The sequence below is a fragment of the Natator depressus genome, chromosome 11, assembly GCF_965152275.1.
Source record: "Natator depressus isolate rNatDep1 chromosome 11, rNatDep2.hap1, whole genome shotgun sequence".
Classification (NCBI taxonomy): Eukaryota; Metazoa; Chordata; order Testudines; family Cheloniidae; genus Natator; species Natator depressus.
The window spans coordinates 67,210,065-67,225,162 of NC_134244.1; the positions used below are offsets into that span (position 1 = coordinate 67,210,065).

General features: G+C 43.4%; 1 protein-coding gene across 3 annotated transcripts in view; it reads left to right on the forward strand.

Moving 5' to 3' along the window:
• VWC2L (von Willebrand factor C domain containing 2 like) overlaps positions 1-15,098 on the forward strand; it is a 122,689-nt gene that overhangs the window by 23,630 nt on the left and 83,961 nt on the right. For all 3 annotated transcript variants that reach the window (XM_074968109.1, XM_074968108.1, XM_074968107.1), the window contains exon 3: positions 7,635-7,764. In XM_074968109.1, coding sequence (XP_074824210.1) covers positions 7,635-7,764 — 130 coding nt within the window. The remainder of the gene's footprint in view (positions 1-7,634; positions 7,765-15,098) is intronic.

Genomic DNA, 15,098 nt, shown 5'->3' on the forward strand with positions numbered 1-15,098 from the left:
CAGACCACCAACACCACCCAGCACCCGCACACTAAACCCAACAATGGAAATGAGACCCAAGCATGACATCCCACAGGAGACTAAATTATTGTGTGCCAAAGGCAGAGAACAGGAGGCACTGAGGTGCACCAGTGCCTGGGGCCACTGCAATGGCAGGGAATTGATTAAGTGAGATGTACCCTGGCTTAGGCGCCGACTTCCTCTCTACCAGGGGGATGCTCGACCCCCACTCCACCCCTTCCTCCAAACCCCCACCCCCGCCCTGCCTCACCCCACCCCGCACTCCGCCTCCACCCCCTTCTCCAAGCATGCCCTATCCCCATTCCTCCCCCTCCCTCCCAGTTCCTCCTGCATGCTGCTGAACAGCTGTTCCACGGCATGCAGGAGGCACTGCGAGGGAAGGGAAGCAGTTGATCAGCAGGGATGCTGGGGGGAGGAAGGGGAGCTGACTGCTGGTGGGTGCCCATGGAGTCGGCACCTAGGAATCCTGGTAAGAGTACTGCACCCAGTGCTGCAGAGGAGGGCAAAAAGAACCAAGGTCACTGCCAATCTGACATGGGGGAAAACTCCTTCCCGATCCCACATATGGTGATCAGTTAGACCCTGAGTAAGTGAGCAAGAACCAGCCAGCCAAGCACATAGGTGCTGGAACTAGGGGTACTGCCGCAGCGCCTGGATTGAAGTGGCTTCCATTGTATACAGGTTTCAGAGTCGCAGCCGTGTTAGTCTGTATCTGCAAACAGAAAAGGAGGACTTGTGGCACCTTAGAGACGAACAAATTTATTTAAGCATTGTGTACAGGGTTTACAGTTTAGTTCAACGGCTCTCAGCTCCCCCACTGTAAAAAATTGTTCCAGCACCTGTGGCCAAGCACATGACAGAAGGAATGCTCCGTGCCACCTCAGAGCCCTGACCCACCCCATCCAGTGCCCCATCTCCAGCCAGGGCCATCTTTGATGTTTCAGAAGAAGACAACCAACCTTTCCCCCCCCCCAAAAAAAAAACCCTTACAAAATACATTTTCCATTTTTCAATTAAGTTTTTAAAGGAAAAAATATAGCAACTCAATATCTGTCAATATTCAGATACATTATTGAGAATATGTTTATTTTTTCCAATCTAGACTTAAAACATACATATATTTCTGCATTCCCTTTATGGATAAAGAAGGGCAGGGTAGGTAATTTGTCCTGACTAAAGTTGTTATCCTAAAAACAGTGGAATTTACTCTGCAGTTGTGAAAGATGTGGATGTATCTTGGCTTCAGTGGGAATTGTGTGTCTTCAAAATAGGCCCCGCTGTGTTCATTTCTCTATTTGTTCCAAACCATGTGGAATTTTCATCAACCAATCAGATTCCTCCTTTTATCCAGCCCTTTCCGTGAACTTGCATGCATGTATTTCACTGTAAGATGCATCGTGGGCCTGACCTTAGATCCATTGGTGTCAGTGGAAAGACTCACATTGCCTTCAACAGAGCTGGAACAAACCGTAGATGGTTTAACTACAAGACAACTATAACTTGAATTAGATGATAAAAATAACCTGGTATGCAACCTTCCTACCAGCCCCCTTGAAAATATTTGTGAACTATCTTTTGTAAAGTTTGCACTGCTCTACAATCGTTTACTACTTAGTATTTGTGGTGGACAAGGAACTGCTATGAAACAATCTGAGAATACTGAGATGTAATGCTTTTCTGAACACTGTATGTGACCTGGTCAGTGAGGGGAAGTTATTGTATATTGGGTTGTAAGACTTTCCCTCTATGAATGTTTTGATCTAATTTAATAGGGAGCTGTGGGAGAAACAATCAAGGAAGCAAAACAATGAATCCAGATTAGCAATCTGTAAACAAACCCTTAGGGGACCATTACAGGACAATGGGAGAAGCCCTTAGCTTTGAGGATCTTGTATCTTGTCTCCAATGAAGATGCAAGCCTTGTTTTGCCAGGGTGGCAGCCCAGAGATCAGAATAATGACAAACAGTTAAAAAGCCTTTCTCAGGAAAGGAGTGGCGGAGAGGGGTGGAGGTGAATAGTTAGGGATTATTTGGGGACCTGTTGACAAAGAGGAAGGCTCTGGAGAGGAGTCTGATTCTAAAAGAGCTGGTGTTTCTCCATGTCCAGGGCAATGTAAGCCTTAGGGAGAGGCAGGCCTGCATATAGACTGTTTTATTCTTTTTAAGATCTGTTGTCTCCGAAATGCTTTTGTGCTAAATCAATTATATGTGGCTTTAAGAGGGCTGTTGGGTTACCAGTTACCACTGTCATTGCCCTGCGGGGAAATGAACTGCAGGTACTGAACCCAGCTCAAGCCTGCTGCGGTAACCACAATTGATCCCAGGGGACTGCAGCCCACAGCCTGGTCTGAGACGGGGAGAATCAAATGATTCCACCATGACAGATGGGTCATGGCTAGAGGCCCAAGACTTGAGAGGGGCTGCTCTCAGAGAGACCAGGCAGGGCCAGAGCTGCAGTTAGCCTCCTAGTTAATTGTGACAGTATTAACTGGGGGGGGGGGGGGGGGCGGAGAATAGAGAAAATCTCTCTGAAGGATGGAACAAACAGGTAAAGAAAAATATCATTCGTCACCTTGAAAATTCTTCAGTGGTCTTAGATAACTGCCTATCTACCACTCTAACCATGTTTGCTTAGAAGTACCTAAAATTGATTGAGAAATAGACACAGAGCTACTCATCTAAGGCAACTGAAGAACTTGTAAGGGAGGCCACTATATAATATTTATTTTACAGATATTTGCTCCATGCTTTAGTAAGAATTTTTAATACGCAGTGATAGACAATTGAAGAGCAAACCTACATGGTAAAGACAAGTATTCAACATAGTTTTGGGGAATAGGCAGATAGCTTAGGCAGCTAGTCAGTGACCAAAGAGGTGATGGTGATATCTAGATTAGATTCACTCTAGAATTCAGGGTCTAGGCCAGTCTAGGGTTCAGATTGAGCAATGCCAAGCTCTTGCAAATGCTTCTGGCGAGGTTTAGACAAAAATGTCCAAAGTCTTTTGAGATCAGTTATTGTCATAGGTTTGCCACCATCTTTGGCTGCATCCAGACTAGATCAGGGAAACATGCCCAACCAACACCCAGATGTAGAGCGTTGAACTGGGATATTGGGATTTGAATCCCAACAGGTTTTCACATTCTCCCGCAAAATAAATAAATATCATCGTCATCATCATCATCATCTTGGGGAAGGATCATTATTTTTTCCTGTTGAATCCTTATCTCTCCTTTCTCTTTGTTGTCTTCTTGGTATGGTTTATAACATCTGTCAGATTTATCCTTATCTCCTCCCTTGCACATAAAATGCTTATTTCGCTGTGTGTATTCTCTATCCCAATTTTTAATTTTCTTTTCTAAAAAGTGGCTGTAGATGTCCACCACTTGCCAAGACAAGAGACTGACATCTTCTAGCCCGACCACTGTGCTGGAGGGGTCCACTTCTAGGAAGAAGATGATAGTTGAACTATGATTTTTCGGTGAATGGCCTCTTTGCTGAGACTGCCCACAGGGGAGCTAAAACATTGTCAGTACTGATGGTGAGAAAGGCACCGGACTTGGATCCACCAACTCAGTTCTTAAAGGCCTCTGAACAATAGTCAGATGATGGCCACATTTGCGCCATACCGCCTTGGCTAGAGTTGGAATCAGTGCCCTAGAAAATGAAAGCACTACATTATTTCACCAGCTCCCCTGAGCTTTGATAGAAATGACAACATGAAAATCTATACCGACATCGCTCACCGGGGTTCTAATTTAGTATACCTGGATGTTAATTGGAGATCCTGCAAAAGGGGTAGAGAATTTGACCCTGATCCATCATATTGTTCAGAATTTCTGTTGAAAAATATTATCAAAGTGATATTGCCATAAGCGTGTGCATATGTATTATATACATATGGACGTGAATCATGGTCCTTCTTTTGGTTGGATTGTTAATGAGACGAGTCCTAACACACACGCACACAGGTTGGTTCTTGAAAAGTCTTGTTAAAAAAATGCTTTCCTAAAGACCTCTTATAAGACATTGTTCTTGTTCAGAAGGATAGTGTCAAAAATCTTGCCTAAAATCTTGTACCATACATAACCCTTTACTCATCTGAATTCATTGATCTCCTCAGAGTTTTTAGTAAAGTATCAGCTCTAAAAGATTCTGGTTAGTCTATTTGCTCTGTCTAAAAGTGAGTGTCATGACTGAATGCTCTTTTTGTATGTCAGGCATTAGCAAACATTCCCATCACTGGTTTTCAATAAGGACAGGAGAACATCCCCTTTGAATTTCACCGGTTGCAAATTTACAAACTGTTTACCACGGTGCCATGCTCCATGAGTGACACACCTTTAAATCCCAACCCTGGTGCTGCTGAAAACTGTCCGAGTTACGCACGGCACACTATAGAGAGCGCTCACCATATATGATATTTGCATAGGAATAAAAAGCAAACAAAGCAGCAGCATCTGGAAGAGAACTTCAGTAGGGTCAGTAGAAGAGTTGCTGATGCCTGGAGGAAAATAAGAACAGATGGGCTGGATAGAGAAGTCAGAAAAAGACCTGGAGGTGCCTTGTATGAATCCCAATTCCTGCACTAATTCCCAGCTTCAGTTTCAGTGCCTTTCCTCCCAACACTTGATTCATCTCTCTGTACAGAAGAGCAGTTCATTCATGAGATAAATAACAGACTCCTCAGTCAGTTAGTTTCCTGTAGGCATCCCAGAAGGTGTGTGTCTCTAGGAGGAATTTAAGGCTCTGAGCCAAAGCCCATTCATGTCAGAAAAAAGAATCCTCTTGATTTCACTGTGGTTTGGATCAGATCCTACACAAGACGGGAGCGGCTTTGCAGATCAACTCCGGAAGGGTGTTCCCTGTATAAGGAGAGATGCTGAAGAAAGCGTTGATGCATTTGTAGTCAGCAAGCTTGGCATCATTGGTGGAGGCGAGGGGATGTGTGGGTGCTGCAATAAGAGACTAGTGAGTATAAAGGGGCAAGGTTAAGCCTGGGTGTGAAGGCAAGAACAAGTAGGTTGAACTTGATGTGGTGGGAAATAGGAAGCTGGTAGAGAAATTCAAAGAGGGGGTGACATATGTCGAATATTCTTTTTTCTTCTGCAGAATGTTCATCCTCTGAAAAGCTGAAGAGTTCTTTCCATCTTATAACTGGGTAAAGGTCTCCCATCCCAACAGCTGCTTCCAGTGTCAGATAACGTCACATTTTATTACAGTGTCATTTTCAGGTAACGCTAACAACACGGAAGCAAAAGATATACATGTCATGTCTCATTTACTCAGTGCAGAGTCATTTAGGGGCATCTCCTACATCTGCTGATGCACTTCAATCTCAGTCATATGCAGCAGAATAGCTTGCAGTGCTAGCAGCTCAGCATCACAGAAACCAGTGTAACTTTGTGGCCGGGAGACATTCTCCAGGATGTGTTAATGAAGGTCTCAATACAGCAGAAGATCGAGCTGGACTATTCCATATAACTATTGGTTAAATTGGGGAAAAACAAGACAGCAATTTTCTTATTGATCCCTGGGCTAGTAGTTTGGGTTTCTTCTGTGTTGTTTTTATTGTTATTAAATAGACTTGAATAAGAAAAGCAGGTAAAAGGAATTGAGCTTCCTGGTACTGCAGATAGAAATCAAAGCAGAGTGGAATGAGGGCAGATAATTAGACAGAGGATTTCCACCTCCACAGACTGCTTCCCTAACTCAGGATGTGCTGATTTTATCTAATTTGCCAGAGCCACTAGTAATGAGAGTTGATGGGGATTACAGGTTGCAGACGTTCAGACAAAGCGAGGGATGCTTTAATTAGTCCATTTTAGGGTGGAAATGAATTCCCTGGGCACAAATGATTTGATTCAAGACATATGGAGCCCCTTTAGAGGTGAACAGAAAAGCTTTTTACCTGCCAAGACCAGAACTCAGGGTGTTCTGTACGTCTTGTACGAATTGGTGAGAGACGTCACCATGATCTGAAACATTTCATCGGCATTCTGCTCTCATTTAATTTGGAGGAATTCCGTTGGATTCAATGGCATTATTGCAGCTTTCACCTTATGTGATGGAAGGAAGAGTTTGCACCAGTACCCTCCATCCATTAGTTTAGCTGCTAGTGAGGGGATCAGCTGTTTCAGAAGAGGCCCGAATTCAGTGTCTGACAGGTAATCGAATAAAATGATTTTCTAGTGATTTGGTTTTCACATGCGCTTAATTTAGTCATTTTTATTTCTCTTCCCCACCCCTAGTCCCACTCCCTCTCTCCAGTCTATCTAAGGGCATAGCTGGATGGAGCATTAGTGCGTGGCATGCTGGGGTGTAACATCAGCACTCTAGCGTGCGGCACATGAGCTGGTTGTGTGGCCCCTGCTCCCGCTCACTGGAAGTTCCCTAGTGTGCCATGCTGTTTCAAACTAGAGTAGATCAAAGTTCACGATGGATTTTCGAGTGTGCAGCAGCATGGCCCACACAAACACTTGGTGCACGGCATGCTCGATTGCTGGAGATTTCACACACCAGCCTGCCAGGCACTAATTCTCCAATTGCCCTCCTTTTCTGTATGTGTGTGTGTGTCTGTCTCACCTGCATGCACACACTTGTTGTTTTAGAGACTTGAAACAGTGACTTTTCTATTTTTTAAAATATTTCTTCAACTCCCCATTAAAAGGGAAGGCAAGTGAGATGAAGACAACTCTCTCTACCACGTTCAAGGCACACTCTTTAGACTGGCAGTCCTAAAATGTAACCAGTTCAGTTGGTTCCCCAGTAACTCATTGACTTCAGTGGTATTACTCAGAGCTTCATCTTGGGCATATGCGTAAATACCTTTTTGAGGGTGGGGCTAAAAATTAAATTATTATTATTATTTATTATTTATATTGTGGTGGTGCTTTGGGGGGCCCAATTGGGGCTCTCTTGTACTAGGCACTGTGCAAACACAGAACAAAAATACAATCCCTGCCCTATAAGAAAAGCAACAGAAATTCTTCTTGATTCCGAAAAACGTATCCGCTCTTCTAACCCGAGGCTGCAACACAGTGAAGTTTCCAGCTTTTGAGCCAGCTGATCTGGCAGCAACACACTCAGGGCATTAGGTTGGTTTGCGACTGTGAGTTTACACATGACATGAATGTGCATTTGAGCATCATGCAGTCCTTCTGCCCCCTTCCCAAGAACAGCCACGGAGCTGAGGTTTACTAGAATTCTGCTCTTATAACTCTTAACACCAGACTTACAAGAAGACAACGGATGAGCAACGGAACACGATCTGTGCCATGCATTCATGTGCCTTCAAACAAAAGCCAAACTGGTGACTTGCTTTAGACCCGCTGACTTGTTCTGGGTCCTTTTATAATAGAGAGGTAAGTGTGACAATGGACAAAGTACAAGCATGGTCCTTAAAAAATATATAATTCTGAGCATTCTCTTTAGCACTTTTAAAAATATTTCAGAGTTTACTATTTTGTCCTACAGGCTAATTTGCGTTGCACATGATGAATGAATGCAGTGAAGTCGTATTAAACGCAGATGTTTTGTCTTATGGCAACATATAAATGTTACAAATGTTTGAGCTGCAGGAGGAAATGGGCTAATTTTAGATTTGTTCCTAGCCCTCTCCATGTGAATGGTGTCGTTGTGAGCCCAGCAATGAAGTTCACTGTCTTGTAGCAGACTGCGCAGTTCCTGAATGTGTCAACCCAGTCTATGAACCAGAACAGTGTTGTCCTGTCTGCAAAAATGGTAAGAATGCACTGTATTAGCTTTAAAGAAGAGATAACAGCAAAATTCTATAAAGATTTTTTGATTACCTACACGCAGCCCAGAAACTACTTTGCCTGGCAAAGGTCGATGTTTGTTCCTTCTCATTGTGTGTGTGCTTTCGTTATCAACTTCCATCAATGCAACTCAAGGACTCTTACTCACATGAGTCATCTCAATGGGATTGTTCACCCGAGCAAGGATGTGTCCTAAAACTAGTGAGGATCAATCAAGGTGAGAATTTCAGCTCTCCAAGGGCCAATTCCTGCTTACCTTGCTCCCACACTTAGTCCCACTTGAAGTCAGTTGGACTATTTACATGAGTAAGGGGAGCGGCATTTGGCTCTAGATTGAGATGACAGGGGTCAACATTTGTCTAAGGTCAATAGGCTGCTCTTGCTCTCATTGAAGTCAGTAGCAAAACTCCCATTGGTTTTGGTGAAAGCGGGGTTGGGCCCTCGATGATTTACGTTATTATTTGCCACTGGTCAGCGTTTTTGGTGCAAGCATTTATTTTCCATTGACAGATACCCAGTGCACTCCTTGTGCCATAATATCACCATAACAACAGCACACAAAGCGGGGAGCCTGTGTCAGGATACAAAGCATCTTTAACCACTGCGGTAACATGACTGTCATTATGACTTCATTCAGTGAGTTATGCCTATGGGCATTTTTAGGGTGTCATTACACCATTTAGTCAGAATCAGCCACTGAGATCCTTGTTTTGTAAAGCCCACTTTGGAGCTGTATGCGTTCACTGGAGAATGGAAGGGAACGGAGCCTTAACCTTAGGCTAACTGTAATTCAGGTCCTTTCTATGGTATTATTTGTCTCCATTCATTTCTGCTGGTACTTACCTAAATAGCATCTACAGTGGCACTCAGTCTATCCTTGCCACATCTCACCCCATGAGACATTCTCTTTAGTCATGCATTGGGATAAATTCAGAGGTGAGTCTAAGCAGGTGTAACTTACACTTTCTTCCAGCCCACTTCACATGTGAGTTACACCAGCTTATACTCAGTAAGATCATAGGCTCAGTAATACTCTCAAACTCCCTGCTGTTCATGTCCATGTCTTCTTATCAATGTGTAACTTCCACTCCCTACACATCTCTAGAGTTGTCTGAAATGTTTTCATTGTGGCTTTTGGTCAAAAATGAAAATGTTTGCACAAAAACGTCAATGTCAATAAAATGTTCTAGTCTTTTGACACCTCCCCCTCTAACCAACCCCCCTCCCCGCCGAAACTAAAAACAAAATATTTTCAGTAAAATGTTTTGGTAGATTTTTGGTAGATTTTTTTTCACCAAAAACTGAAAAATGTTACCAGAAATGGAATTTGGAAATGCAAAACTTTTTACCAAAACCCATTTTTTGACCTTGGGCAAATCACTTCATCTCCCTATGCTTCAGCTTCCCACTGTGTGGAATGGGGATAATGATCCTGACCTCCTTTGCAAAGTACGTTGAGATCTACTGATGAAAAGTGCTTTGTTAGAGCTAGGTATGATTATTATACTCACCCCCAAACCATTTAAGATCAAGAGCCCAGGTCTGTTAAAGACGGTGGGTTTCTGAGGCAAGGGAGGATGGTGGGGAAGAAATATGGGAGATTAAGGCTCACCAGTTATCTGTCTGTCCATGTCACCTCTTTGTTATTATAGGAAACATGATGAGCATTCCTGTTTGGCATTATTGTTTCTACGGGCATCTTGATAGTTGACCTCTCATCTTGGGGGACTGTATCCTGGGACCCAGGGACTGAAAATGTTTGGGGATTGGGATGGATAATCAGCTGAACACGAGCTCCCCGTGCAATGTTGTGGCCAAAAGGGCTAATGTAATCCTTGGATGCATAAACAGGGGAATCTCAAGTATGAGCAGAGAACTTATTTTACCTCTGTATTTGGCACTGGAGTGATGGCTGCTGGAATCCTGTGTCCAGTTCTGGTGCCCACCATTCAAGACAGATGTTGATAAATTGGGGAGGGTTCCGAGAGGCCATGAGAATAATTAAAGGATTAGAAAACATGCCTTACAGAGACTGACTCTAGGAGCTCAATCTATTTAGCTTAACAAAACGGTTCAAGGGTGACATGATTTCAGTCCATAACTACCTACATGCAGAATAAATATTTAATAGTGGGCACTTCAGTCTAGCAGAGAAAGGTGTAACATGTAATTAACCATGGAAACAGTTTACCAAGGGTCAAGGTGGATTCTCCATCGCTAACTGTTTTTAAATCAAGACTGGATGTTTTTCTAAGAGATCTGCTCTAGGAATAATTTTGGGGAAGTTCTATGATCTGTAATCTACAGGAGGCCAGGTTAGATAATCATAATGGTCCCTTCTGACCTTGGAATCTATGACTCTGTGAAATCCTTGGTACCTTGATTGCAAAAGCATAGAAAGATATCGAACGGGTCACCTCACCCTCCGAAGCCCTCTGACATATGCTAGAAGGAGGTTTTGCATCACTTTCCAGAAGAAGCCAGCTACCCATGTTCAGACCAAGCTTTTATTTGTGAAAACTCCACTGCACGCAGTCAATTAAAGATAAGTTTCACAAATACGCTCATGGATCATTCTGTTTGACAATCTCACTTAACAGAGTGATACAATTTTTTCCCCCACCCTACAGCTTTTGTTTTCCATTAAAGAAAACTATTTCAGTGGAAAGATATGTTGTGGTCAAAAGATTTCGGGTCAGTCTTACTGCTTGTCTGGTTATTGTTCTATAAAGGCAAATGAAGGAGATTTGGGGATATGATTAAATCTGCAGAGCAGTGTGCAATGCACATACTCTTTTGAAAAGTTATTCCTTATGAATTTAGCTCGAAAGGCCATCATTGTTGGTTAAGAGAGAGCCCCATGTCCTTTGCTGTGCTTTCTTTTGTAAGCAGTGTAGCTTGCTTGTATGGGTAACTGTTGCTGTCATTAACTGGAGAATAATTTCCTTTTGATACATTGAGAATGATTTTCATGCCTGTCTTAATTATGTGTTGCCAAGGCCAGAAGCGCTGTGCAGAAGGAAGGTTAATGCAGAAATGTGTTGACTCTACCCTACCTGACCTGAAGATTCATATGCAGCCAATATCAATTCCTTTCCCCTGCATCCTGAACAAGCGGGTCTGGAGATTTACTCCTAATTGTCAAAAGAAATAGAACTGTTATCCTGTGCTTTGAAAAATTCAGTGGAGTGACTGAAAAGCTTGCTATATCAGGGAGCTTAATTGAGTTGCACATACAGTAGGCAGAGTTCATTGCAAGGCTAAAATTTGGGAGGAAACATTTCTTCTTTCATGTCCCATTGTCCAAATTGTCACAGTACATTTTAAGGGTGATGGCTCCAGGTACAGGGTTTTTGACTAATGATGGAAGGTTACTGGATTTCAAGTTCTGCAGGAGTGACAGAATACAAAATTATTGCCCCAAGTTGTTCTTTATGGTCATTTTGACTTTTCCAGATAAAAGTCTGTCAACTATTGTGAACTTTTGTCTCCACATGATCTTAAACTTGCCTGTTATTATTTAAATCAAGCTCGCGACCGCCCTGGTCTGTGATGTCCCTCCTGCCCCATGGGCTTTACTTTATCTCAACAAGAAAACTATCCGCTCATTTCACACTGAAGCAAGAGCAGCAGCCTATATAAGCAAATTCCCACTAAGATGTCCCCTGAGCTTTTTCGCCTAGGTCTTTCTGCACATGAGAGTGTGTTGTTATTTCTCATCTTGTATTTTGTCACGTGCTCTTGGACCCTTCCATCTCCAACATCCAGCATGAGACGCTACCCACCTTTTTCACCACTACTTATTGCTAATTATGGGTCAGAATTGCAGCTAGTGTCGTTCAGGAGACACACCCTTGGATACGACTGAGCATCCGGCCAATTGTCTCCCAATCAGCCCGTCGTACTGTGAAATTGGTCTGTCCCCTCGTTTGCTTCTTGTCACCTAACACAACTTCCATTGTTACTCTCACCAAAGGCCTGTCTTGAAGTTGGTGAGTGGTGCTTGGATTTGTGAGTGAGGGACCCAGTCTCAGAGCCAGAGCTCATTATCAGTGGATGGACATACTTTAAAGCTCTTTCCTAAGGATAATTGGGAGGTTGCTCTTTATGATGCCTTGAATCCTCTTGAATACACTCTGGCACAGAGTGCATTCGTTTTTTTCTTTTTTAAGTTTATGATCTTCCAATTCTTTTAATCTGATTTAAGCTGCTGTCCAAGTTAAATGGGTTCTTATTGCCTTTGGATCGTGGGGAAAAATGTACAAGATGAGAGAAACTTCCCCATGCACCGGATTGTTTGCCTAGGACCAAGTCCTTAGGACTTGAGGATTTGGCTCTTACGTTTTAAACAAGGAGAACAGCTCGGCTATAGACCATAGTCCTCTGGGAAGACAAGATAGGTTGTTTTTTTCCTATGCTGTTCTGACTTAGCTACAGTGTGATCTTTACCTACTGCTCTAAACTGGCTCTGCTTGATATAGTTCCATGTCAGGTTTGCATCCCACTTCCCATTCACTGCTCTGCTAAAGAAAAATCCAGATGCATTTTAAAATTAAAAGAATCTAGACTGGTTTGGGAAGTGTAGTTGTGAGTGAAAACAAGGAAAGGGCAAAATAAGATTATGCAGTAAATTCCCAGAGGCCTCTATTCTCATGAATTATGGGCACTATTTAAAAATTCTTTCCCAAAATAATGTTGACATTAGCAAGAATTCATCACTGGGGCTTTTGTGGCATGCCTATGTCACAGAAATTAATTTAAAAATCCAATAAACGCAGCCCTAGACTAGTTAACATTTTTCTTCACTAAAGTGTGAAATTCTTTTCAGAGCAAAAGCTTTCTCACCCACTTACATGCACATTAATGCAGTTGCTAAAATATTAGACTATGCCCTGGCATTTTCATTTTCAGGAGGGATGAGCAAAATAAGCCTTATACATTTCTGATTTGGGCTCTGGCTTTCACTTTAATTTAATTTTTGTTGCCACTAACCCTCAAGAAGGTAATTAGTTGCACACAACAAAACAGATGAAACCTAACACATCTACAATGAAATACTTTCTAGCAACTGTACTTATTCACTAGCTGCATAGACTACGGTTGAGATTCATGGTGAAATACTGGTTGGAGAAAGATGTTTCATAGGCAATCTGTCACCTGCGTCTGTAATTAAAGTTTTAAATTATCACAGTTGATACAGATTTTAAAATAAAAAGTCTGATCCTTTCCTCTGTACGAGGAAGAGTCCCATTGATTTCAGCTGGAGTTTTACCTGGGCAAAGAGGCCAGGATCCGGCACAGTTATTATGTACATTTATTTTAATAGGCTATAAATATTAAAAATTTCCTCATCTTTGAGGGCATGGGCACAAATTAATGTAAATAACAATTTATTTCTTGCATAGAAATCCACATTTCACCTAAGCTTCTTTCTTAATTTACTTAGAATATAAGCTCATTACTCATTATTTTGGAGTTTGAGTTAATTTATCATAGAACCATAGAAGATTAGGGTTGGAAGAGACCTCAGGAGGTCATCTAATCCAACACCCTGCTCAAAGCAGGACCAACCCCAATTAAATCATCCCAGCCAGGGGCTTTGTCAAGCCTGACCTTAAAAACCTCTAAGGAAGGAGATTCCACCACCTCCCTAGGTAACCCATCCCAGTGCTTCACCACCCTCCTAGTGAAATAGTTTTTCCTAATATCATCTGCGGCCACTGAAAACAGCCTAGGTCCATCCTCTTTGGAACCCCCCTTCAGGTAGTTGAAGGCTGCTATCAAAAGCCCCCTCACTCTTCTCTTCTGCAGACTAAATAAGCCCAGTTCCCTCAGCCTCTCCTCATAAATCATGTGCCCCAGCCCCCTAATCATTTTTGTTGCCCTCTGCTGGACTGTCTCCAATTTGTCCACATCCTTTCTGTAGTGGGGGGGCCAAAACTGGACAAAATACTCAGATGTGGCCTCACCAGTGCTGAATAGAGGGGAATAATCACTTCCCTCAATCTGCTGGCAATACTCCTACTAATGCAACCCAATATGCAGTTAGACTTCTTGGCAACAAGGGCACACAGCTGACTCATATCCAGCTTCTCATCCACTGTAATTCCCAGGTCCTTTTCTGCAGAACTGCTGCTTAACCAGTCGGCCCCCAGCCTGTAGCAGTGCATGGGATTCTTCCGTCCTTAAGTGCAGGACTCCGCACTTGTCCTTGTAGAACCTCATCAGATTTCTTTTGGCCCAATCCTCTAATTTGTCTAGGTCCCTCTGGACCCTATCCCTACCCTCCATCGTATCTACCTCTCCCCCCAGCTTAGTGTCATCTTCAAACTTGCTGAGAGTGCAATCCATCCTATCATCCAGACCATTAATGAAGATGTTGAACTAAACCAGGCCCAGGACCAGTGGTCCCTCTAATTTTTGACATCTATGTGCGGAATGTATTTTGTTATGTGCACCAATATGGAGGTGATGTGTGACACATAACATTCATATTGGTGCACATAACAAAGTGCATGTAGTGGGGTGGGGCCAAGGGGTTCGGAGTGTGGGAGAGGGCTCAGGGCTGGGGCAGAGGGTTGGGGTGTGAGGCTGAAGGGTTTGGGGTGCAGGCTGCCCGGACTGCAGTGGGGAGAGAGGACTCCGCCCAGCCCTCTCTCACTGCAGCAGCTCGGGGCTGTGAGAGAGGCGCCTCTCCCTGGCAGCAGCAAGTCTGGGTCCTGTGCCTGTAACCACTAGTCTGTTGCTGCAGGGCTTGGAAGGTTGGGGGAAGATGTTATTTCCCATGGTAGAAGCCTGCACATGATTTATTTTAATTTGGGGAAGATGGTGTGCCTACAGCGACCACACGATCATGACAAGTTGGAGGTCTGTGGCCCAGTGGCAGGGAAAGTCCGAGACAACTGGAGATCTCTGCTTGCTGCAGTCTTCATCCACTTTCACAGCTGTTGAGATCCGAGGACCCTCTTTTGCCTGATCTACCATTGAGGACTTGGGGGATTGGATGGAGCTTTGCCTGGGACCTCCCCTCAGACCTGTTCGCCTTGGGAGACCCTACCAGGAACATGAAGCTCCTGACAACTTAGCTCTGAGGATCATTGGAACACACATGCCCCTTCATCACAACAAGGTGACAGCCCCCAAAGAGGTGAACTGAATTAATGTACATTAGGAATAGATACCTTTGGAAATTAGGTTGCTTTAGAGTTCAGCGTACAATTTCTGGGGTAAAGGAAGCAAAATAGCATTCGGAGGTCTGGTGGAAGATCACACCTCTTACAGAACTATTATTAGCCCTTT